Consider the following 26,408-nt stretch of genomic DNA (forward strand, 5'->3'; position numbering starts at 1 on the left):
GCTACTACGGCAAGCCAGATGCAAGAATAAAGAACCGTGTACATCAGTTGAAGAGACTCAGCGTTTGTGTGGAGAAGCGGGGGCCGTTACACCGATGGTTTGACCCAACCTGGCACACGCCACCTGTCATCACGTGTCATCACTGCTGCCTTGAAAACTCGAGTCGGGGTTGAAGCGCAGCAGCAGTGCTTCTGAAACACGGAGGGACAAGTGCCAAAGAAGGCGAAACCGGAGCCGGCAAAATTCCTTCAGTATTCACAAGAAGGTTGAAACTCTAACTGATGTTTTCAGGTTTATTTAAAACTTCCCTAAACAGCACCGTGAGGGCTTGTGTCTCTTCGGAGCGTCGCTAAAGCATCACACTGTTCCGTTGTGAAGTTACAGATTCATAACAGGAAGTCCGCGTCTCCACCGGAACACTTTCAAAATAAAAGCATGTAATACAAAAACGGAAATGAAATTGTCTGACCTTAAAGCGAGCAAATATTTCACAACAAAATAACAGAAAGACGCTTCAACAATATTAACAATAACATAGATTTGGTTATTTACACTTTGTGTTTTTTCTGTGGGGTGAGATTAGCGAACAGTGGCATGAAGCCAGCTCATCTTCAGCGGTATATCCAGACAAAACATGAAAGTCATGTTGGTAAGCCACCTGAGGTTTTTGAAGAGGAAACGTTCTGAATTCAGGTCATCTCAAGACACGTTGCGAAAAGCCTCTCCAAAGCAAATGGAAACAAGCTACCTGTCACTTATCAGGAAAAACTCCTGGAAGTGTGATCTGACCGTGGCCTCCAGGTGAAGTTTGCCACATCCACACTCGCACAGTTCTGGGTGTGTGAAGCAGGAGCACCCTGACCTAGGACAGAAAGATTTGGAGCAACTACTACCCTTTGCCTGCACATATTTATGTGAGGCCTCCTTCTCTGCAATGACTGTGATCAAAGCAAAGAAACAGACTGTGCCTGGAGAAGAGCTTGATCACAGCAGTTGCTTCCCTGCCACCAAGGCTGACAAAGATCCTCAGTGAAGCATAAGTACAAGTTTCTCACTAAAATGTAAATGGAAAAGCACTCACTCAGTTCAATGCAACAATGTGATCACCAGTGTTGACAGTTTGTAAATTTAAGATCAGTATTCTTTTCGATCCTTAAAGAAGAAATTTGTACTTTTATTTAAAATTAAGGTAATGATTTTCTTGTTTCTGAAGAAGTGTTTATCTATAATTAAGTTCATGAGTTCAGTTTGAGAACATATCTTTATTATGATCCCAAAAGGTCACTTTCAATTGATAATAATTTTTATGTGCACAAATCTATATTTATTATTGAGATAATTATTTAGTAATATAAGTCTTTAGTTATTTTTATAGCATTTTATTTCCAAATAGTTCAAGAGAGACCACTACAAATGAGCAATGTTATGGACATTGACGGAGTTTTAAATTTGAAAGCGTCTAGTTACAAGGTTTACTAAAATCAGACACTAATGGCACAGCACTGTGTATTACACATTTCTTTCAACCAAAAATGCTTTGCGCTGGTAAGGGGGTACTCGGCTGAATTTTTTTTTCAAAGGGGGTACATCACCGAAAAAAGGTTGAGAACCACTGGTCTAGACGGTTAGACCTTGTTTTTGTATGTTTGAAAGTTTTAATTGTATAACATGTTGAGCTCTATTCAGCAGTATTCATCTTTAAATATGATTTTTACAGTCTCTTAAAAGTTTTATCAGAACGTGTGCTTTGGTTTTTGTTGTTGAGGAAGATGTGCACGTACGCTTTCACCTGTGTTGGTGTATATATCAGAAAATAGTGGGAAAAAAGTCAATAAATAACAACACATGCTTCAAATTTGTAGAGGAAGAGATGCACATAGACGTTGAATGTAATATATCATGTTAAGAAAATAAAAGCAGTGGTGTATTTTCTTTCAATAAAGTTGATCTTATCTTATATTATCTTAAATTATCCAGATTTAGTCACATGTTTTCATACTTAGTATTATATGAAGAAAAGCATGTGACCAAAGTCAAGGAAACACACTTAAAGAATAAAAAGTAAAATTACTTAGGAAATTAAATATAATATTATTACACTATTATAGGATATTGATGTGCATGACAAAGAAAAACACTGTAATCTGTTGTATTTGTACAGTACTTGAGTAAATGTACTAATTAAATTCCCAAACTGGCAAAAGGCAGATTCCTTCCTCACAGTCTCACACCTTGTAAGAAGACGGCAGATGTGACGATGTGTGACTCGAGTATCGACATGAATAACTGACTCAGAGAACTGTTTTCTGTTCCAGCGCTCAATGCAACAGGGCATCATAAGACACCTGATGGATCCGGTTGCCCACATGGCCAAAACACTCATATTACAGCTCCCAGTGCCGGAGAGGGGAGCGTCACTCAGGAGCCGGGGGTGCACGTCTGTGGATGCTGTTTAAAAAGGTAACAGGCGTGGGGGGGGGGTTGTGCCGGTGCGTTTGGTCCTGTTAAATGTTTCTTAAAATAAATAGGTGATCATTCACAATGCACCGAATGTATGCGTGGCTACAGTTTGGAGTTGGAAAGTGTTTCTTAATACTTTTCAAGACCTTTATGATTATTGAAGAACTAGTGTTGCTAGTCTCAAAGGTAAATCCTGTGTAAAACATATTGTAAGTAGGTTATAATGCATATATGATCAAATGCATGCAGGGTTACGAACAGAGTGAAAAGACAGGAGCAGTTGGATCAGACTCAGTTACCTTTGAGATGTTAGTTGTCAAACACGAGTTAACTGTCTTGGCTGTAGAGTAAGAGGAGAGTTTGATTGAAGTGAACAGTGTTTGTTTGCACATGTTAGCCATTTGTGTTGAATTATTCAGTTTGTACCGCACTGCCTGTTCCTTACTCTGTGCTGAGCCACTAATGACACTTCACACTACGACAGACTCACCTGCAGGCCACTCTACGGACTTCATATTGTGTTATTGTATCTGAGGTGCCCTCACAATAATATTCAATATTATAATAACCTCTTTTTAAATTTAAAAGCTTTATAAAAACACAGACCATTTTCCATTAACTTTTTAGTCACTGCTTTTGACTTGAGGGATGTTCTCCATCTTTTCCTATGCTCTACAAATATTGGCTCAGCACGACCATAAACTGCTCCGACCTTACCAAATCTTTTTTTAAATTCTTGTTCATTAATTTCCTGTCAGTCCCCATATTCATTAACTGACCATGTCAGCAGAAAACCCCCCTCTGCATCAAAACATTGTCATTGTATGGTCACAGGGACAACATGACCTTTTCAATCCTTACGACCTGTTGCCTGTATAATTAGGGCTGAAACTAAAATAAATTAGGTAGGCTGATTATTGTCTCAATCCATCTTTCTGGTGGAATATAACATATCAGAAAATAGAGAAAAAAGTTCTAAAATAATAAAGAAATGTTTAGAATGTTTTAATTAAAAAAATTACTCAAATAAAATGCTTGTTTATTCAAATGAATGTACATTTTTTTGTCCACAAATTAACTGATGACTGACAAATTGCCAGTAAAATCAGTTTGACCATTAATAATGATATATTTTATTAATGACAATGATAATACCTATAATTGAAGCAGTTATTTGTATGGAAGGGCAAATAAAAAACTACTGTGGCAGACAGCAGTGCATATCCATCACAGTCCAGCCCAGGAGACACATAATGAAAGTGACACTGCACCAGTTTTCTCTGCAGTGGTGTCATTATTCTGCAAATAAACCTATGACATCAGGGTAATTAGAAAGAGGATACAATCAATAAAGACAGGTCTACACATAGTGGATTTAAGTTGACCTGAATGTTTCACTGGTTCTGAACAATCGGACTGCATCTCTTGACACTGCAGTGTTTTGTCACCACCTAACAAAACATGTCCTATAGTCCGTGGATGGATTCATCAAGGAAGGGGAGCATGTGTTCCTTCAGTGTTAATGGCGAGGGGGTGGGGGAGCGCTGAAGATTCATCTCGTAATCCTACTAATCCTGCAGGCTGAGATCTTAAATTGCTCCTGCTCCTTCAATGGACTGAGCGTTTCAATGTGCTCACACACACATGGACTCACAGAATTCCAGGCGAGCGGACGCTCCAATTAGTCCTCATCAGGCTTCCTCACAGCGCCGCAGAGCGATTCTGGGCCAGGAGCAGTCCCTCGGAGAGCCACCTAGCCGAGAGAGGAGGAGAGGGAAAAAAAGACACATTGGTGTATTTATAGAAAAATGAGGCCTCACAATAGCCCTTTTCGGCGAGAGAATTATTAAGGAGCCGAGGTGCGCGGGTGCACGCGTCCCAGTTTTCTGATTAACACTTCGTGCAAGCAGGCTGGCCCCAGGATGAATCAGGGATGAGACGCAGGACCAACTCCTTGACGGTGTCACAGAGGCTGCACTGGCTTTTCATGCACACTCACCCATTGCTCGTGAGGAGGCTGCTGTGGTTTCAGGGGAGCTGGAATGGGGCTGTGCGTTGACCTTGGCACGCTCTCTGTTTGACTTTGGGATTGTGGGGTGAACAGAGGAGAGGGATTTTTTTTTTTTTTTAATTGCATATTTTTTGTGCTAGCAGGCCACCTGCTATTTCGAAAAAAAAAATCAAGATGAAGAAGTTTTTGCAAAACAAAAAAGGCAGATACTCTTTTCGGCAGAACAAACGAGGCAATCGGGTTCCATCTAAAGATTTCTGTAAGTCTCTGGCCGGTTTTGTCAACTGTGTGAATCCTGCTGTGCTGCGGCTTTTAGAGGCTGTGGAGCATCATTAGCCTCCAGCTGAGCCAGGAGATTTGTATTCTGATATTCTGTATATTGCCTGATTTGCTTGTTTTTTGATGCTGTTTTCTGTCTCTTAACTTGCTTAAAACTCCTCAGTGCAGCCAGTGGTGTGCTCGCTCTCGCTTTGCTGCCTAATTACTGTTCAACAGGCAAGACTTTTACTTGTGTCTCTCAAGATAATTAAAGTCACGATCTCTGCGACGCCTTCATTTGATTGGCTGCCGTGGGGGGTTTGTGAACCAGGTCAGGGACGGCTGAGTGTGTCACGGTTCAGGGGAGAAGGTTACAGAGCCGCTCACGATAGAACGACTCGAGACGCAGGAGGATGGAGACAGGGAACAGCGGCGTCAGTTTGGATCTCTGTTGAAATATGCAAAGGATCGTTACATCTGAGTGTGTATTTGCAATGCCAGTAGATATGAATGCATTGGCTGCTGTGGGTAAGTGATTGTATCTGAAAACGTGTATGTTCATTTCTCAAATCTTACATCCTCTTTCTATTCTACCTCCACCTTTTCGTTCTTTTTAGTCCTCAGCATGCCGACGTCCAATCAGGGCTGGCCCGAGGAGTTCGGCTTCCAGCTGGGTGGGAATGGACCCAGCTACATCCTGTGTGTGGAGGAGGGCAGCAGCGCCCACCTGGCCGGGCTGCAAGCCGGGGACCAGGTCCTGGAGATCGAGGGCCACAATGTGTCGACACTGGGTCAGCAGGCAGTCGTGGCCATCGCCCAGACTCAGAAGAACATCCCTCCCAGTATCGGAGTGGTGTCCCGTATACAGCAGGTCTTACAGCTCTTGAATATATCACAGGAATACTGCATGTGTAGGTCAATGCCTGTGGAATTACAGGTAATGGTATAGTAACCCCACCTGGTGGTTTTGATGGGCTTGGGCTTTTTTTCTTATGTTACAGATGGACATCATACCAGGTCCGGATGGTCGCTTTGGGTTCACCATTGTTGGAGACTGCCCCCTGCTAGTGGAGGACTGCTCGCCTTGCTCGCCGGCCGGCCGTGCAGGTCTGAGAGCCGGGGATTATGTCATGGAGGTCAACGGCATCCCGGTCAGGCAGCATGAGACGGCCGCGGCGCTGATCAAGGCCTCCCAGGGAAGGACGCTCCGTTTGGGGGTGCTGTGCCTCGGCGTGAGGCAGAAGCACAGCATCAGCATAGACGACAGTCAGATGGGGGGAGACGGGCCAAGGCAGGACCGCAAACATAAAGCTCTGGAGTTCAACACGAAGGTACGTCGAAAAATACTCATAATAAGGTGAAGGTTGGTTCCTTCCCCTGGTCCACTTGAGTTGGGGAGTTTAAAGGGAACGAGACTTTTCTTACTGTGAGTGATGAAGTTCTTCTTGAACCCCACACTTTCTGCCAGGGTTCAAACATTTTTGTGTGTGTTATTGTTTTTTTTCGTGAGATTCATTTGGAAATAGGGGAGGTTGTGCATTTCTGTGCACCAATCAGAATTCAGCGATATTGTGTTTGTTGAGAGATCTGTGGGTTGCTTGCTTACCCGAGTTGCCAAGGAGAAAATATTGTCATATTGATCAATCCATTCCACACATACACACAGAGACAACTCTACTTCACCAGAGCTGTGTGTGTGGAATGGATTGATCAATATGACAATATTTTCTCCTTGTGTATGTGTGTGTGTGTGTGTGTGTGTGTGTGTGTGTGTGTGTGTGTGTGTGTGTGTGTGTGTGTGTGTGTGTGTGTGTGTGTGTGTGTGTGTGTGTGTGTGTGTGTGTGTGTGTGTGTGTGTGTGTGTGTGTGTGTGTGTGTGTGTGTACTGGTATAGATGTCTGTATGAGGACTAGTTTGAGCCTAGAACCTAGTCGGGTGAGGACATTTTGGCCGGCCCTCACTTTCTGAGGATTTTGATGGAAAGGAAATTATACAACTAAACTGGCTAAGCTACAAGATTAAGACAGAAGATTAAGTATTAGTTACCTGATTAAGACTCTTTTCTGTTTTGAACTGGTGTTGAACATATGACCAGGCAGCGTCTTGTCCTCTAAACGTCTCAATCAGGTCGACCAGATTCTGGGTGATGAACCTGATGTGAAAGAGAAACTCTTCAGTGTGCTGAAGCAGTACGCAGCCGAGAAGAGAGTGGAGTGGTTGGCGTCTGTTCTGCCAGAGATACTCACCACTGACGAACATCGACAGCTCATCTCCAGCATCAGGTACAAGCCGGAGGTCTCACTTCCATTTACAATGTATTACATAACATGGTGTAGAATAAACTGATGGTATTTCACAGTGGGCTGCAAGGTCAGACTGAGGAAGAGTGGTCAATTACTACCGACTACATGTATCATCATGAGTCATCTATGACAGCCTGAGGCACATGTTGTGTAGCCAGGTTTCTTTGTTGTTGGCAGAGCCTCATCACATGTTACATCCCTCTCTCCCCATGTTTCCTGTCATTCTGGAAATTTTCCATTTCTCCCTTAAGATTAAGATACATTAATTTGTCCCAAACACATACACAGACATGCACAATCACTCATGCAAGGAGGGAAATTTAACCTCTGCTTTTAACCCATCTGGTGCAGGACACACAGAGCAGTGGGCAGCCATGTACGGCGCCCGGGGAGCAGATGTTGGGGGAGTAAGGTGCCTTGCTCAGGGGCACTAGACAGGGTAGGGAGAATCCTCTTGGATTTTTTGACAGATCAATCCAGGTTCGTCTTTTTGTTTTTTCTCCGTGGAGTCGAACCAGAGACGAACCAGGAACCTTTTCTGCCCATAGTCCAAGTTTCTGCCACTAGTCCACCGCCTCTCCCACCTTCTTGATACCGATCGTTGTTGTATGGCCTGGCTCAGGCTCCCTTTGAAGTACATGGAAATACACACAGACAATGCTCATATGCATCATGAGATTGCTAGTGTTGTAATTTGGCAGCACTACTTCATCCCCTTAAATCTGAAATGTTGCATACGGTACATGTCGGTATTTTCCTTCAGCTGACATTTAGGCTAACGCTGCTCTAAAGTACTAAGTATTTGCCAGTGGCACTACAGTAGTGGTCTCAGGGGAAGTTTTATCTGGGTTAAACTACTATACTCTAAAGTTGAGCTATCGGATCGGTACATAGATTCACATACTCGCCGATTGCTGGCTTGGCATTTTCAGCAGTATTGGATACATTACCTTGCCTGGGTGCCAGACGAACTTAGCCCGCCCACAACATTTTCGGTTGGGAAGTTCGGTCTGGAGTCGCTCCGTTGGGGAGAAATTATCTCCGAACAGAAGCTGTTCGGACCAATCAAATTGTCAGGGCGGGCTTTATACGATGATGGACAGATGATCAACAGTTACGTAATCAACTACGTCATCAAAGAGCGCTTGGGTTGACTTTGTTTTCCACAAACATGCCTCCCGCTGGAGAGCTGAGATGTTCAGATACTGCCATTGAGTCTGTTTTAGCAGACATCGACAGCGCATTCATTTTGAAAGAGGAACAGAGAAACGCGATCAAGGCATTTGTAGATCGAAAAGATATTTTTGCTGTCCTTCCTACGGGATATGGAAAAAGTTTAATTTATCAGCTGGCCCCGATGGTCGCTTATTTAACATACGTCACATACTATGTTGCTCTGATTGGTTGTAGGTCTATCAAATTGAGCGAAGAGGCATTTTTTTTCCTGGCTCGGTTGAAACACGCCCCATAATCACAGCCCAATGGAGCCGTATCAGACTCATATTCTGACTAGAATCATGAGTATGACAACGTCAAGCTATACATTACCAATACTGGTAGCGGAAGATCACTAATTCTGTGCAGGTCCATTAAAACCCTGATATCTATGCTCCACAAAACCCTTAAAAGATGCTTAATGTTCCACTACAGGTTGTGATACAAGAATATAAGAACCAGGACATGGTTTTGTATCCCAGTGTCCCCTTTCTCTGTGGTCCTAGTGAAAAGTAAAATAATCTGCCTGGATTTCACTCATAATAATCACATAAACAGACTTTTTCCTGTTGCTCATTCTGTTGTAGGAGGGATTAGGGTGGGGTCTCGTCCACTGCCAGGCATTATAAAGCTTCGCTTGAGGTTTAGGTGGGGCCCCATCTGCCACCCGCCGTAAATCCACAGTGACCCTCCAAGTCCCTTGAAGTGTCATCATCCGTGTTAGTGAAATCGAGTGACTCAACTGACTCGGGTGGGACCTGAGCTTAGAGTTTTTTTTAGACGAAAATAAGGATTGGCAGCGTGAACTGAACTCGCAGCATGGAGCGGTGTGTGTGATGACGAGCCACAGGCGGATTTAGTTGAGTGCTCGCTTCATGAAAACATCTATAGTACGGACTGCCGCGCTGCTCTGTATCCACAAAGCTTAAGCTGCACCCAACAGGTTTTTTGATGGTGTTTCCATGTGTCTACGAGATGGAGCAGCGCCAGGTAATTAAATGTGAAAAACCAGTCAGAGCGCCAGAGCTTCCTGGTTTGCCGTGCGCCAGAATGACCAGCACGCCTGCCTCTCTCTAACTCCCCAGACAGTTTGTCCACAGATTGCACTCTTCCACAAACTGAGCCAATCAATCCTTTTTATTCTCTTACTACCCTGGCGTCCTCCACTACTACTACTACTACAGCTCATTTCAGTGGTATTAATACACTGTAAGAAGCCTTTCCAGCAGGATGGGGTCAGTGCTGAGGTAGTTGCATGGTCTCCCTACCTGAAGAGACACGAGGCAACGGCGTTCTTCTGCCTTAAATTGGTCATGAATAATTCAAACACTATCTCGTGCCATTGGGTGTTTTGTATAACTAAGGGCGAGCACCAATAATACACAACTCTGCGTTTTTTATTTCTCCTCCCCCACCCATCTCACAACTCGTATGCCTCTCTGTCCTCTCTCCCTCTCTCCTGGACGTTTTTTTTTTTTTTACGTTTTGTTCGGATGGATCCTCTTATTATCGTGCTCAGAGGCTCAGGGCTGGTCCCCGCTCTCTCTCTCTCTCCATGCGGTGACAGTTCTCCCTTGACACTTGGTAAAGGCAGGCTCCTGCTTGCGCCGAGGTCCCATCCTATCTTTCATCCTCCTCAGACAAGGAGCACAGTGTAGCAGTGGATGCCTCTACAGCTGTGATCCCTACATGTGTGTAGTAGATTGTGCAAGTTGTGTGTTAGATTTTTTTTTTAACTTTCGAAACCATGGGTGAGAGCTGAGACCATGAATTGTCTGGGGTGAGTACATCTTTTTATTCTTTTATAAAATTCGGTTGCTTGTGAGTCTTCGAGGGAAATTTGAATGTTTGTCAGCAATTTAAGTGCCATCAGTGTGATAATGTATGCAAAGTAGGAGGTGTGTGAATATTTAATGAGATCTGATTCAGTACGTGACGATAGCAGCTGCTGTTGTTTTGTAGATGCTGTTTGTGGATTTGATCTCATATGTTCCCTGGTTGTTTTCTAAGATCTCTTACTGCTGGAGCTTTCAATGTATAATTTAATCATTGGAGTGAACCCGTTTCATCATGTTCATGCGGAGTTAACAATGCATGTGTAGTACAATAACGATTGAAGTCATTAGGATGAGTGATGTTTTGCTTTTAGGATGTAATCTCATGCCACATGTTTGGACCGGTGTGTGTGTGTGTGTGTATGTGTGTGTGTGTGTGTGTATGTGTGTGTGTGTGTGTGTGTGCGTGCGTGCGTGCGTGCGTGCGTGTGTGTGCGTGAGTGTGTGTGTGTGTGTGTGTGTGTGTGTGTGTGTGTTTTGCATGGGTTTGAGCATGATGACTTCAGGATTACATAAATATTCCTTTTAAACTTTATCTGTCTGTATTATGCTGAGTCTTCATCATTGGCAGTGGCATTAAGTGTGTTTAGAAGCAGATGGACTATTGCATTAACAGCTAACACTATAGTACAAAACCATTTCACTTTAAATGACTGCAGTGAGCATTGTGCCTTATATCAGAATAAGAGTGTTCAGAAATCGATAATGTTTCTTCTAGCAAGTCCCTGTACTGCCGTTACCAGCTCGTCCTGAAATTCACTACATTTTGTGAACTATTGTCTCTTTCAATAGTGTTGTTAATGATGGTGTTTAATCTTAACTGCAAGGGTCAGCTGCCAGAGCAGCTGGAACACAATGGGACCAGAGGGTCTTCGATCCATTTTCGTGTGCCAAGATCATATACCCCAAACCCTGCCTGCTGTGTGAATGGTGTTTGATAGAGAACGTGCTGCACATAGATGCACTGTGTGAATGGGTGAATAGCAAAACTGTGCCGTAAAGAACTTGTCATCATGTTTAGAAAAGCTTCATATATATAAAGACCATTTACCAACAGACTAACAGTTCTAAAGCCAGTGCATTTATAATTGCTATATCCATTAATACAAACACGTTATTTTTTATCTTTAGAATGGATGCATTGGAGACAGCTTTAACTAGCTGTATGTGTAGAGTATGTATATATAAATGTAGATGTATATGTATAAACGATCAGCCATGACCTAGAATTATGTACAGTGTGTGTTACATAACACATTATTATCTATTTCTCCTCTTCCTCTGTTCCTTTTCTATATTTTCCATTTCATTTTTTTATTTTAATCAGCCTCCCTTTTATGACCATGTTCATACTTTAATCACATGTAATTATTTTTCCAGTGTGTGCCACAGCCTAGTGTACGATGTTTATATCCTGTATCTGCACAATGGATCAGACATGGCCGACCACTTACACAACTACATCTACTTTTGACAAGTTCCTGGACACACACCAGCTCATTGCTCATGTAATTGTTATAATTCCACTTCCACTGTCTTATGTGGAATTAAGTGACGCACCACTGTGAGGTCTCCACCACAGCTTCCATTATTTTTGAGGACACACACATTATAACCTCATCTCTACATGTATTTAGACGTAATGACAATCGCACAGATAAAACTCCCTCGTCTGCATTTGAGCCACATCAGGACGCTTGAACCAAAACGAGGTCTAGTTTTTTTTTGTCTTTTCCTGCTTGTCATTCCTCCCTTCTGAGAAATACATCCCTTGTCCCCGCTTACTTCCTCCTCCACAACCCTCCTTTCAGATAATTATAGATCTCTGTTCTCCGTAAACGAGGTCAAATCAGAGCACTCGCTCAGTTTCCCAGAGTTGATGCGGAAAAACTTTTTTTGTGATGAGGCGGCTGTTATTCGAACACGTGGCTGTGCATGCTGAGGTGGATAAACACCTTCATTTAAAAGAGCATGCAGCAGACAGGTACTCTAAGCATGTGAGAGACGTGTTATTCCTGTGGTTTGAATGGATGACAAATAGCAGGGAAGCACAAATAGCAAACAGACAGGGACCGTGTGGGCTGCTACTCCCACACCACTACAGAACATTTATTTATATCTCAGGAAGATGCTCATTGTCACCCGTAGTCTTTACTCCTGCAGCACTGTCTCAGACTGCAGTCACGTACCAGTGCACCTCACACCCGATCAGAATCTGCAGAGACTGTGACAGCAGTCTAAGAATACGTGGCCTATATCTTTTACTGAAGTGATTTGTCCCAAAAATTACATAACGTGGCAGCTTCTCTGAAACAAAGCATGGAAAAATAATCGAAATCAATGTTTAATGTTTTTAAGATTGTAGGAATCTGTTGTCCATTGATTTTTATGTCATAATGGCGTATAACACATTTTTAAACAGCATGTTTTGTGCCTCATAAGAGGAAGGCAGTATGTTGGATAATGTTTCTTATGAGGCCTCACAGCAAAACGTTTCCCTGTTAGAATCCCAGGTCTTTCTGTTCTCTGCGTGTTTGCTCCAGCTCCCCCCTGACCCTAAAAGGTTTAGCAGTATAGATAATGGATGGATGAAGACAAGATAATATAGGTGAAAACGTAAAGAAATAAAATCTGAATGCAGCACTCTAAAAGCAACCCCGGCCTTCCTGATCTCCAGGCGCTAAATTCCCCAGGTTGTTGACATGATGTAGACGTATAGTCTAAGGTGTGTCGGTGCACTGTCACATCATTGTTGGATGCTGAATAAAAAAAGATGGTCAAAAACTGATGCGGCAGAGCTGAAGTAATCCGGATTTTGGGCCTCTAGTATGGGTCACACAATTCTAAATCTCTCCCCCCAGGTCCTGCACTTCCCATAATGCAACACACACCTTTCCTACTGTACAGTATACCACCAGTTTGTAACAGGCTTTGTGGAAAAGGTTGTCTCAGTAGGAGGAGAGATAACCTTCATGTAATCAATGTGACATCGAAAGGAAGAAAGAAAGAAAGAAAGAAAGAAAGAAGCTTTGTTGCTGGCAGTTAGTCTTGCGTTGTGGTGGTGCTGAACGGAGAGCTCCTGTGAAGTGCGGAAAGTGGTGTTGTTCATTCAAACAACCACTAGGGGGGGAATCACATTATAAACAATACTGCATCATGAACACAACCAGTGTCAGGCCTCATGTTTGTCTCGCTCTCCTTCTCTCTGTACAATAAACTTGTCCTAATTGCGTTACATAGCTGTCAAAGTTGTTTTCATGCCTCGTTTAATTAGCTTCTAGTGGACACGTTCAGTGGTAGCTGTTATGTCGTCCCCCCCCCTCTTGTCACCATCAGCGCGTTTGTTGCTAATTACCCGACTGGTGCTGTTTTTCACAAACCCCGTCTGCTGATGGCTGATTCATCGGATCAGCGGCAAATCAGAGCTCCACAGACTGGTGTAGGTGGGAATAGAAACAGTCGTTTGTGTTTGTTCGAGCTCTGATCTCAGTTGGATCTCGATGATTCTATGATTCAATATACACGGAAGCAAATAATTAACTTATGACTCGTTACATCGGATCTTTAAGTCCCGTAGAACAGTGCAGTCTGGATTTTCTACACTTCTAGTTCTTATATCTTTTTATGGGTCTAGTTTAGTAAAGTTGCACATTTTAGGAAGTTTGCCTTCTTGCCAGCACTTGCATATGTTGGTGGTAAATGTTAACCACACAACCCTCAGTTGGTGAGATTAACATATTATATAAAATGGGAAATACTGGGTAACTACCACCGACTGTCTGAAGGTAACAAAAAACACCTGACTGCAATTATTTCTTGACAGAGCTAAATCAACTGTTTTCCTGTTTTCACTATGCAAATCTTATGATTGTGGCTTCATATATACAGGTAATGATATGAACCTCCACATTTAATAAGCTATAAAGCAAGTGTATCAAATGTATTTGCCAAAAAAACTCAATGATGTGACAAACGTCAATGTTCAGGGTGAGGACAAATAGCAGCGCTCCCACACAGTGAGATAACATAAAAGAATAATTTAGTAGTCCCACTTCAGGGAAATTAGCCAAATTAATGATGTACCCAACGTGGGTGCAAATCTCTATTATCAGGTTGTGATCATGAATTACTTCCACATGTTATGAAACTGTTGGTTTTTCAGCTGGAGATTAATTAGTTAATTTCCCTGATGTACTTTGAAGCTTAAGAGTCATATTTTATATTTGTGAACATTGCTGTGTTGTGTATTGAGGCCATTGATGACGAAAGAAATTACCCATGAGTGCATTGACAACACTGTGTGTCCACCATGAAAACTGGTGAACTACAGCGTGACTATATGTGTGTGTTTGTGTGTGTGTGTGTGTGTGTGTGTGTGTGTGTGTGTGTGTGTGTGTGTGTGTGTGTGTGTGTTTGAATGATACAAAATATCTGGTCCTGGTTAAGGTTTTGGTTCGGTTGTCCACAATGACAGTGTTTGTGTGTGTGTGTGTGTGTGTGTGTGTGTTTGTGTGTGTGTGTGTGTGTGTGTGTGTGTGTGTGTGTGTGTTGTCTCTTGGCAGCCATTGTGATCACTTGAATGAAACCTTGTGTTCTGTTGACAGCTTGTGTGCGCGGAGACAACTCATTTTCTTTTGATCTCATATAGTGGGCGCCGCTGTGTAGTCAGCGTCCAGCTCTCCATATGACAAAGTACACACAGTTTGAATGAAAGTAAAAACGTCATCGTCCGAGCAGGATAAAGCTTTCAGAGAAACACAGGTTCTCTGAAATGAGCAGGATTCATTCAGTTTTAACAACCTCTCCTCCTACTGCGTGTTGCTGTTCACTGAGAGGTCTGAGGTCAACATGATGAGTGACACAGAGGTGAGGCGTGGACGGAAGTGTGGGAGAGAGAGAAAGGGGGAGAGTGAGATTCGGTAGATGCGGAGGGAGAGAGAGAAAGAGAGAGAGAGGAGAAATCCCATGCTCGCTCACTCCCACACCTTTTTTTCTCTTGCTGTCTTCCGGCTCTGGTACCTCACGCTGCAGCAGTGAGACTTCAGCGAGCAGCGAGCGACACCAGGGCTTCTCTCGCTGTCTCTTCATCCTCGGAGAAAGACCTTTTCTCCCTTGATTCTCATTCAACTTCTCTTCTTTTTTCTCCCCTCTTGGGAAAACAGTCACCTCCAGCGGGAAAGACACATCATCTGTCCATCAGAGGCTTTTTTCTCCTCTTATCTTTAGAATCTTGAGTGTTGAAGGAGGAAGCCTGTTGATTTGAATAAGCGTGGACTTGGATTGTGAAGATTATTTCGGAAGCCATAGAATCGATGGTCAAACTGGATGTCAGACTTGCTCCTGTTGTTTCATTGGAAATCTGAGATTATTGATTATGGGCTGTTGGCTTTCAGAATGGATCGAGGTGGATCTGTGATGTAGATTCAACCTCTTTCTCTTTTTTTTTCTAAGGCAACTCTTGTGGACAAACAAACTTATCACCCCTCGTTATTTCCCCTCACATGCCACCATGTTTGCCAGAATCTTCATCCCGAAGAAACACCGGCAGCGCTTCGACGACGCCGTCTCCCAGAACGTGATCAACCGACTCTGCCGCAGCAAGAGCATCAGCGAGCCGCAGGGCAGAGTGCGACGCAGCCGGAGCGAGGATCACTCCGAGCGCCACCACGGATCCAAACGGGCCAGCTCCGTGCCCAGGGATGGAGGGGAACACGGAGGGAGGGGGGACACCGAGAGGGACAGGGGTATGAGGAAGTCTGTCTCTGGGAATCCAGCACATCCCCCCATCGGACCCAATCAGAGGTGAGCAGACACCTGACCTGTTGTATTTGATGTGGTGCTGTATGAGTTCATTTGGCTCTTTGCAGGTGTCGCTTACTGTTGTAAATCCACGATTGACTTATTCAGATACGATCAAAGTTTTGAAGAAAAACAAAACCTTTGTATATAAAAAGAAACTTTGTAATAATAAGGATAATGATATTAATAACAATCTTATTTGTATAGCGTCTTTCAAAACAGCCATTATAAAGTGCTTCACAAAGAGGGAAACAAAAATAATTTTAGATAAATACATTTGTATTTAAATATTTAAAAGATAGCCTACAATATAGGTTAATCAGTATTTTCCATTTTGTCTGATAACATCATTATCTATCTTAATTGCTCACTGCTGTAGGGACCCTGACCATTCGACCCGTCCGGCCCCCCCCCCCACTGACACACTGATCACACCAATTAACAACTGCACAGTGGATTGAATTCAGGATTACACGAGTGTCAGGACCCTGCCCACACCAATCTAATTTAATAGACTCTGAGGTCTGAACAGTGAGAACAGGGGGTTGGATGTGTCGACAGGTCGCACAACAGCAGCAGAGAGAGAGAGAGAGAGAGAGAGAGAGAGAGAGAGAAAACTTTGTGTCGTGTCAGTCACATAAAGAGATTGTGCTGTAATTCTGTTGTGTCTCAACAGCGGCTAGATGAATGGATGGATAAAGAGAGAGAGAGATAGATTGATAGAGAGGTAAATTAATATAGCGAGATTGAGATTGAAAGAAATACATACATTGAGGGAGGGAGAGATGGAGATAGATGGATGGAGAGATACAAGTATGAGGAGAGAGAGAGCAAGAGAGGAAAAAGGAGAGTGAGATAAACTGATAGACAGAGATAGTCAAACAGAGGGATAGATGGATGGATAGATAGATAGATAGATAGATAGATAGATAGATAGATAGATAGATAGATAGATAGATAGATAGATAGATAGATAGATAGATAGATAGATAGATAGATAGATAGATAGATAGATAGATAGATAGATAGATAGATAGATAGATAGATAGATAGATAGATAGATAGATAGATAGATAGATATGTGATCAGCTGTTGGCTCAGTAGTGACTGTGTAGCTGATGTTGACTGATGACAAGTAGAAGAGGCCTGGATAGACTCAGTGTTGGACTTTGCTAGAAGTCAGTGCTGCGCAGCTCTGTGCAGCCCAACACCCTCCCCACGCACACACAAACACACACACACACATTCTTACACACTCGCAAACAGACACACACAATGCACGCAATGCACACGATACGCACAGACAGCACAGAATGCACCCATCTGCATTTAGCTCATCTTACATAACAGCCGGTAACCAAAGGAGAGATCTGTCTTTTTTCCCGCATCCCCCCCCTTCGCCTTTTTAGTCTTTCCTCCGTTTACATACCAAACCAGTGTTGCCCTGAGTGGTTTCCATGGCGACACACTGTGGAACGACGACAGTGAAAGTGTCTCATCTTTGATGTAAAGGGAGGGTCCAGCTTGTATTCCTCCACTGGGGGGGCCAAATGTCATCGTTACTGTAATATTTTTTATTTTAACCTGAAGCTGATTGAATAAATTACACAGATGTGAGAAGTGACGTGGAGTTGAGCCTGCGCTAAATCTCAAAGTTGGATTCCAGGGGGAAAAAAAGACAGAGCGTCATATCTGCACTTGTTCAGACTCCCACCGACAGGAAGTCACAAAAACAAAAGAGAGAACAAACAGCCTCGTAACAAACAGCAGCGGATGAGCCATGATGCAGAGACAGCTGGGCTGCCCGACCTACAGGTTGTAGGCTATAGCAACAGTCGGTAGAAAACAATTATAATAACTAGTAATTAATAATTTATTTAATGAATTTTCAAACGCTGAGGTTTCAGCTTCTCAGATGTGGGAATTTGCCACCTTGTCACTTCTATTATCCTTGTGGGCATCAATGTTTGGACTGTGGCTTTGACGAAAAACAGCATTGTAGTTCTGGAAAGGGGCATTTTCACGGGCTTATGAAGTGTAATGGATACAACCAATATCCAATGCATCTATAATATATGACATTACAACAATAATTGGTGTTGGATTTAGGACACAGTGACGTAGAGCCGAGGAGAAATAGGAAAGCAGACGTTGCCCCAGAGAAGCAGCGTGAGCATGAGGAGCCAAACCCGTGCTCCCGTAACTGAAATGCCAAACTCTTGAATAATAATAGATAAATAGTGTAAGTCACCACAAAGTCAAAAATGACATTTTCATGCTGTTGTTTTTATCTGTTCAACATTTAGAACCTCAAATGATTTCAATTCATAACTAAAATTGTAATCCCTGATGTTTATCAACATTACTTTAATAGGTTCAGCAGTGCACTGAACCTCGCTATGTCTTTTATACCACTTCAAAAAAAAACTGCATGACTCATATGAGAGAAGTTTTAAATGAATGGGTTCTCTGGTAAAAAGTAATTTCATTTTAACATAAAAGAACAAAAGGCTGTTTTACTTCAGTGATGCCAAAACGTGGGATTAAATATGGTTTAATCCAGTTTGAAAGAACCTCATGAGTCAGCAGTTCTTTTCACTTTAACCCTTTTTCTGTCCTCAGGATCGTTCGTGTCTACAGAGGGAAAAAGAACTTTGGCTTCACGCTGCGAGGTCACGCTCCCGTCTGCCTCGACTCTGTCATCGCAGGTACCGCTCCGATATTAAAAACCAGAACAATATGGCCCCTGACAGACGCCTCCTCACTGTGTGTGGCTGGTAGATCCTCACATCGCTCTGTGTTGGCTGGTGAGGGAGGGGGACGCAGGTGCATTTTAGGTGGGCGAGTCTGCTGTGGTGCCAGCCGCTGGGGGTCGAAGGTGATCAGGAGGTGTTAATGTGTGTGTGTGAGTGTACCAGGAAGTGGACGCGTCTGACTCACCAACACAATGTGGAGAGGAAAACCCTAAGAACAGGCTGTACTGTGCTCAGACACTCAAAAGATACGTCCAGGGATATTACACAGATTTCTACTGATCATGTTCAGTGACGGCAGCGGTAATTAAATCACGAGAACCCAGGGTCTGGGAGTAAATTAGTTTAATTTCAAGATTTGAAGATTCAATTTAATAATCAGTGCACAACACAAGTCTGTGTAATGATATTACAGATCCCTCTATGCTACTCACAAAACAAAAGTTATATAAATGAATGAATAAGTAATAAAGTCATCATAATAAAAATATTTTCGTGGCAGATGATTTCAGTTGTCTCACAGCCTTAGGACAGGAAGTGATGTGATGTACAGCAGCGTTTTCCGAGAGCAAATTTATGTTCAATTACATCAGATCATGTCGAGATAACTGTTTTAACTGTTTTGTCAAATCTGAAAAAGTGAATATACATTCTAACCTGTAGAAAATGAAGTCTAATTACACAAAGTCACATAAATCTTCAGCACAGATGTTTGATGATAGATGGCTGAGTTTCTAATCGTCGTTAACAGTGGTGGAGTTTATCAAAACATAGATCTGCTGAGGAGTCTTGGTCCAACGTACATGTACAGTCAAACCAAAACGCTCGGTATTAAAACATATGGATATGAGCAGATAACAAGTCACTAGCTGTAACGTCAGGATTGTAATTATATTCTAACGAACTGAGACAAGGTCCATTTTATCCCGATACCAGACAGAGTGTCCCTATAGCACAACACTTAAAGCACCCTTATCTTATCTATCACAGTTCTTTAAGGTTTCTCATTCACAATATCACAGGTATCAAAAGATAAATCACAAATTCCTTGACACGGTAATAATTTCACACACTGTATCATCATGTAATGAACTTTAATCTCATTAAGTACCTCAGTGGCAGATCTATTGATTGTGAACTCAAGAAATGCTTGGAAAATTCTCAACAAACAACAACAAAAAAATACTATTGCCAGAGACACTTCAGGGGGCAATCTGATTTCAGCTCTAGGGCCTGTGCCCCTTTGGCCACGCCCCTCGATCTGCCCCTGACTTAATTTACCTTCATGTTCATAAAAGGTGCCAGGTTGAAATCTTGAATCTCCTGTAGTTTTCTTCACAGAATCTCAGAAAAGCTTAATTTCTCATGGACGCCCACAGAGGGGAATTTATTATTAGCACTCTACACACTTTAATTCACAACCAACAACCGATTATAAACGTGTCAAAATTATTTCCTCAGGAAATAGTTTGTCATTTTGGGAAATACACTCATTCACTTTCTTGCCTGGAGCTAGATAAGATTGATACCGCTCGCATATCTGTAAAGTTAATATGAAGCTACATGCTTGGTGCTCTCTTAGCATAAAGACTGGGAACAGATGGAAACAGAAAGCTTTGACCAAAGGTGGATTAATCCTCCAGCACCATTAAAGCTCAATAATAAATATGCTATTATTTGTTTGTTTAATCTGTACATAACTACAAAGCCTTGTTTACTTGCTCTCTCAGCTCTGAAATGAAACTCTTTATTGCCTAAATTTAGCCCTAGGCTCAGTTTGAATGAATTTCTGGGTAGAATCTTGCTGCTTTATACCTCATAATCACCATGAAAACCAAACTCTCAGTTAAATATTTGTGAGAGTAATTTTGACTCAGAGCCTTTTGGGCGAACGTTTTAATTACTTTTGTTATTTTAAATTTCCGGCAGTGAAAGGTTATTAAATCATCTGTTATTGCTTTGTGAAATGAAGGCATCAGACAAGAGCAGCTGTGCAGCTCCTGTGGAGGGAATGTGGTGCCTTGGTGGGGAGGGAGGTGTGTGTGAGTGCGTGAGTGCGTGTGATGGTGATGACGGCACTGTTCCCGCCTACCATCATCTCCCACCATCATGTGCTGAAGCGGCCAGAGCGGGCTGACTCAGTGGGCCTTATGGAGGTTGGTATGGAGATGGTGGGGGTGGATGGCATGTCTCTCATCGTGATCTGAACACGGATCTGTTATCGATCACCTGGACGCCACGAGCCCCGGGATGTGAAGTCTCTGTCTCGTGGCCTGTGAATGTTCTCCAACCTGCACACGCATCCAAATCACCCAACCGTCGCATGATGAGTTTATTATATCGAGACTTGAAGGAAAAAAATGCTGACAGGACTTTTACTGCAAGGTAAACTCAGCAGCAGGTTGACAGATGAGGAGGCAATGGTGGACGGACGGGTACAGTGCAGTCGGCAAGATTTCCACCAGGGATTGTTTTGACAGCACTTCTTCCTCCCGTAATAAGATTTAATATGGACTCTGGTTGGTCCACGGCCCTTGTTTGTTGTCCCTCACAGACTGACAGCATCACATTAGTCACCGCCTCGTCCTGCTGCCCTCGTATGTCCACGCACCTTGTTAGCTGCTGATGCTCTGCCAGGGTCCCTTCTGATTGATGCCTGATTTTCTGACATGTTTGTCTCCCTCTCTCAGACAGTCCTGCTGAGGAATGTGGACTGAAAACAGGCGACCGCATTCTCTTCCTCAATGGACTGGACATGAGGTTTGTCTTGAATTGCATCACATTACATTTAGCTGACGTTTTTTTATCCGATTGCGACTTACAATAAGTGCTTTGAACCGTGAGGGCACAAACCCATAACAGCAAGAATCATGTAGGTAGAGTTTGCTTCCAAAAAGCCAAACCACAAGTTCTACATGTAAATGAGTGCAACTGAACTTAATTTCTTTTTGTAACACCAGAGTGGACGATGGTTATTAGACATCATCTTCTTAACGAAGGTGTAGTCGAAGGAGATGTGTCTTTAGTGTCCGGCGGAAGATGTGTCGACTTTCTGCTGTCGTCATTTCAATGGGGAGCTTGTTCCACCTTTTAGGAGCCAGGACATCAAACAGTCGTGATTTTACTGAGTGGTTAGATCACAGTGAGGGAGCAGCAAGTCGATTGGCAGATGCAGAGAGGAGTGGACATGCTGGGGTGTAAAGCTTGACCATGTCCTGGATGTAGACTGGGCCCGATCTGTTCCCAGCACGGCTATGATTTTTTTTGGTTTTTCAAAATCCATTTATTTTCTATTCCAGGAACAGAAACCCTTCTTACATCAGCCACCAGCTGTAAACCCCAACCAAACAAGGTTAATAAATGCTACATATAGATTATTTTCGATATATACACACACACATGTACATACCCACTCACACATCCATACAAACTGTCGTATCTCAAATTACAGGTTAATATTCAGTTCCCCGTCATCCTCAAGGGTGCATAGAATCCCCCCAACAGCCCATATGCGACTATATGTCATCAAATTGTCCATCATTTTGTAGTAGGCGTGTTCTACTTTGAGTCTGGCTTTCAGAAATCCAACCATCATTGGCGCCGGATGCACGCTACCAGTGTCCAGTGCCTGGTTCCTACGTGTCAGCCAAATGGCTAGCTTTGCAGAACCAGAGACAAAGTTTACCAGGTTGTGTACAGCTTTTTCCTTTACAGAATATTTCGGACCATAAATGAACAAACCAAATGAAAATCAAATCAGCAGCAAGTCGATTGGCAGATGCAGAGAGGAGTGGACGTGTTGGGGTGTAAAGCTTGACCATGTCCTGGATGTAGACTGGGCCCGATCTGTTCCCAGCACGGCTATGAATACATAGCATTATTATGATAATAATAATATATTAGCAGCAGGGGTATGTGGTCTTGGCCTGCTGTCCCATGTCTTGAACTTAGGATGTTCAGCCATCACAGAGCACACACTGCAGGTGCTGTGTGTCTGCATGGGGCCCTGCACGTGCTTTTATGTAAACTGTTCTCCTTGTAGGAGTTGAACTAGTTCTCTCTTGGACTTTGAGACTTCTCGACCTTCTGCCTGTTGATTTTCACTGAGCCAGTGTGGGAGTGCAGATAAGAAATTCATCTAGGTACCAAATTGAATTGTAGACATTCGCGTTCAGCAAATACAGTATGTCAGCCGATCTATCAGCCAGCGTATCCTGCGCTGTGAGAGGAAACAGTATTAATCACGCTGCCACCTTGATAGCCATGTGCAAGGAGCATCGCACCGCCGTTCCCATGGCTGCCTGGTGAACGGATTTGATTGACGCTGTATAATTTCGCTGCTCTCGCTGATAACACAGTGCTGCAGCAGTGGGAGGTGATCTAGAAAACAGTGGGAGCTGTTCGGCTGAGAGATAGGGAGGGAGGGAGGGAGAGAGAGAGAGAGAGAGAGAGATTGATAGAGAGGTAAATTAATATAGCGAGATTGAGATTGAAAGAAATACATACATTGAGGGAGGGAGAGAGAGAGATAGATGGATAGAGAGATAAAAGTATGAGGAGAGAGAGAGCAAGAGAGGAAAAAGGAGAGTGAGATATACTGATAGAGAGAGATAGACAAACAGAGGGATAGATAGATAGATAGATAGATAGATAGATAGATAGATAGATAGATAGATAGATAGATAGATAGATAGATAGATAGATAGATAGATAGATAGATAGATAGATAGATAGATAGATAGATAGATAGATAGATAGATAGATAGATAGATAGATAGATATGTAATCAGAGAGAGAGAGAGAGAGAGAGTAAAAGATATGTGGGAGTTTTTAGTGATTTATTTACAAAGTGAGCATATTTTTTATAATGTGCAATTTTTTATTAATAATAATAAGAAGAAGAATAATTAGCTTGTCTTTGCTGTTCTCCTCTCAGGTTTTTCTTCTTTTACAAGAATGCGTTTGCACAGAGCTATGGCTCCTGCTTGGGTTTACCTTGTCAATGCATTACACATCACCATGTCTTAGTTTTCTCATCTTTGTATAACAGTATTTTATTGTTATGAGGCATGGGGGCTGCACCAAATCTTTGTGTGGGAGGTTGTGACTTATATACAATACTTTCCATCGTTATAATTGGAACCCCCCCTCAATAAGCCACACAATCAATCTAGGGGTAATTTGTTTTCTTCTTTTTTTTCCCTTAATAAAAAGCAGGTAAGTTAATCTCTTTAAAATTATATAGATGCGTTAACAAGGCTGGAAAATTCTAAATGGGTCGACTTTTATTTTTTATGGGTTGCAGTGATGCTCAATTGTCTTTTATTTATTTCTGTGCCTCTCAAAGTTCACTATTTTTATATTCTGTCTCTGTAGGAACTGCTCCCATGAGAAGGTGGTGTCCATGCTGCAGGGCAGTGGAGCGATGCCCACCCTGGTGGTGGAGGAGGGACCCTCAGACTTCTCCTCAGACCAGATGGACCCAGAGGACTCTCCTTGCCTGGCCCCGACCACGTTGCCACGCTCTAGGTACGTTCAGACCTGGCATTTTTTACTGTTTTTTCCATATATCATTGTTTATTGAATTAAAAAACTACTGTGGTGTCTCTCCAGGTCTCCAGCCCTCAGCTCGTTGCAGTGGGTGGCGGAGATCCTTCCACCGAGCATCAAAGTCCACGGGCGAACCTTCAGCCAGCAGCTGGAGCACCTGCTGACCATCCAGGAGAGATACACCGTCTGCAAGTCCCTGGAGACTTTCTTCCAGCACAGGTCAGTAGGATGGAGGGGGATAGGGTGGTATCTATGAACGGAAATAGACACAAGGGGTGAATTGAAGATTGTTAAACTACTCAATGAAAGCAGAGCGATGGGAGTTAGAGCATGTTTGATAATCATTATAATCTTCATCTTGTACTTGGGAACATCAGCTTGTGGAGGTTGGCAGCAAGAAACAGCTGTAAAGACAGAATGAAGCTTTCGGTTCCGATTTCAGAGACTGTTAAACTATCTGAGACTCTGTTTACTTGTCACGTAAAATGGACAAATACTGGGGGATAAATGAGCAGTTGCCTGGGAAACAGTTTTTAGCATATTCAATATATCAGGCTGTTAAGGGCGTTCTTTATACAGGCTCAAGACAGAGATGGAGAAAACGAATGATGGATGATGAGCGGAAAAGCAGCAAAGACACAGATGCATGTAGCTGAGCAGGATATTCATTCCTCCCATTAGGCCGTGAGGATTTCTCCTGGAGGATGAAGGGATGAAGGGAAGGGATGGATGGTGAATTAGCTCTGCCGATCCTACAAAAACAGGGGGGGAAACAATTAAATTCGACTGTACATGCTTACAGTATCAACACCTCAAGGCATGAATCCTGGTATAAGTGGCATCCCTGTTATCCTCCCGCCTCTTTATATTCTGTTTGCTGCTATATGTGGCATTACAGATGCAAAGAATATACATCAAAGCTAAATCCTTTTATCGAGTGGTTGTCAGATGTCCCCCTGTAGACATCTTACATAAAGATTACGTATGTGTTTGCAGGAACGTGGATACACTCATAGTCGACGTGTTCCCGGTGCTGGATACTCCAGCCAAACAGCTGATCTGGCAGTTCATCTACCAGCTGCTGACCTATGACGAGCAGGAGCGCTGTCAGGGCAAACTGTCCCGCTTCCTGGGTTTCAAGAGCAGTGGTGAGTAGGGTTGCAAAATTCCGGAAATATTCAAAGTTGAAAACTTTCCATGGGAATTAACGGGAACATACGGGAATTAACGGGAATAAACTGGAAATGTTGTGGGTAATTTATACTAACTGTATTTACCTTGTCATATACAGACATAAATATAAACATTTTGTTTTGTCATAGGCTGATTTGAGCCCTGAGGAAACTTTGGGCACTTGACTATATGCTTCTGCATCGTTGTGTCATTCTTAACATAGGTCTTTGCACAGTATTTGCAAATGTACACAGCCTTTCCTTCTACATTGGATGGGGTGAAATGTCTCCACACATGAGATAGTGCACGTGGCATTGTTCTGTAGAATAAGATGAGAAAAAAGTTTGTAAAAAAACACTAATGCAATGCCAGAGATATAAACAGTTAGCCAAACAGTTGGAATCGTATGTAAACATATTTTACAATTGATGGATAAATGAATGGAAATAGGCTAGATGAACAGATGAACAATCCTCAATCAGCATGCTAATATATTTTCCCCAGTAATATCATCGAAACTTACCTGACTAGTCCTGCACACTACAGCAGGCCTCAATAGCCCTGCTGTAGTGTGAAGGATGCTGGGAATTATCTGTGCATCTGATGGAAGAATGCACAGTGTAGGGTTGAAATTCAGCGTGCAGCTTGTGCTGCATTCTATACATCTTTAAAATAGAGTTTTGAATGATGTTTTTATTGCTCAGCGTTTAATTTGCGTTTTTTTTTTTTTCTTTCAAAATTCCCCAAATTCCCAAGCTAATGTGGAGATTATCTGCACATGCACATACAGTATATCTAAGTATGTACATAGATAGAAACTTGGTGCTGAATGTGTGTGATTGGCAGCAGTGTTAGAGCCTGACGTGGGTCCGGAGCACCACCGGCGGAGCAGCTCCATGCGCGTGACGGGGACGTCCTATCGCGGCATCGCCCGAGAGAGGAGCTCTGATGACTGCATCATCGGGACTCACCTGGGAATGGGTACGCTGCACTTAGTAACAACATCCGGAGCCAGGGTGTTTCCTTCCACAGCATCAAATTAGTATCATCC

General features: G+C 42.9%; 1 protein-coding gene across 1 annotated transcript in view; it reads left to right on the forward strand.

The window, feature by feature from the left end:
• Window positions 1-5,354: 5,354 nt before the first annotated feature.
• grid2ipb (glutamate receptor, ionotropic, delta 2 (Grid2) interacting protein, b) overlaps window positions 5,355-26,408 on the forward strand; it is a 38,036-nt gene continuing 16,982 nt past the window's right edge. Inside the window, exons 1-10 of the mRNA XM_061095282.1 lie at window positions 5,355-5,600; window positions 5,731-6,060; window positions 6,857-7,011; window positions 15,603-15,884; window positions 18,504-18,589; window positions 21,325-21,394; window positions 24,011-24,163; window positions 24,248-24,403; window positions 25,181-25,332; window positions 26,204-26,338. Of these exons, the coding sequence (XP_060951265.1) occupies window positions 5,355-5,600; window positions 5,731-6,060; window positions 6,857-7,011; window positions 15,603-15,884; window positions 18,504-18,589; window positions 21,325-21,394; window positions 24,011-24,163; window positions 24,248-24,403; window positions 25,181-25,332; window positions 26,204-26,338 (1,765 nt within the window). The remainder of the gene's footprint in view (window positions 5,601-5,730; window positions 6,061-6,856; window positions 7,012-15,602; window positions 15,885-18,503; window positions 18,590-21,324; window positions 21,395-24,010; window positions 24,164-24,247; window positions 24,404-25,180; window positions 25,333-26,203; window positions 26,339-26,408) is intronic.

Source organism: Limanda limanda, chromosome 21 (genome assembly GCF_963576545.1).
Source record: "Limanda limanda chromosome 21, fLimLim1.1, whole genome shotgun sequence".
In the NCBI taxonomy this organism is placed as follows: Eukaryota; Metazoa; Chordata; class Actinopteri; order Pleuronectiformes; family Pleuronectidae; genus Limanda; species Limanda limanda.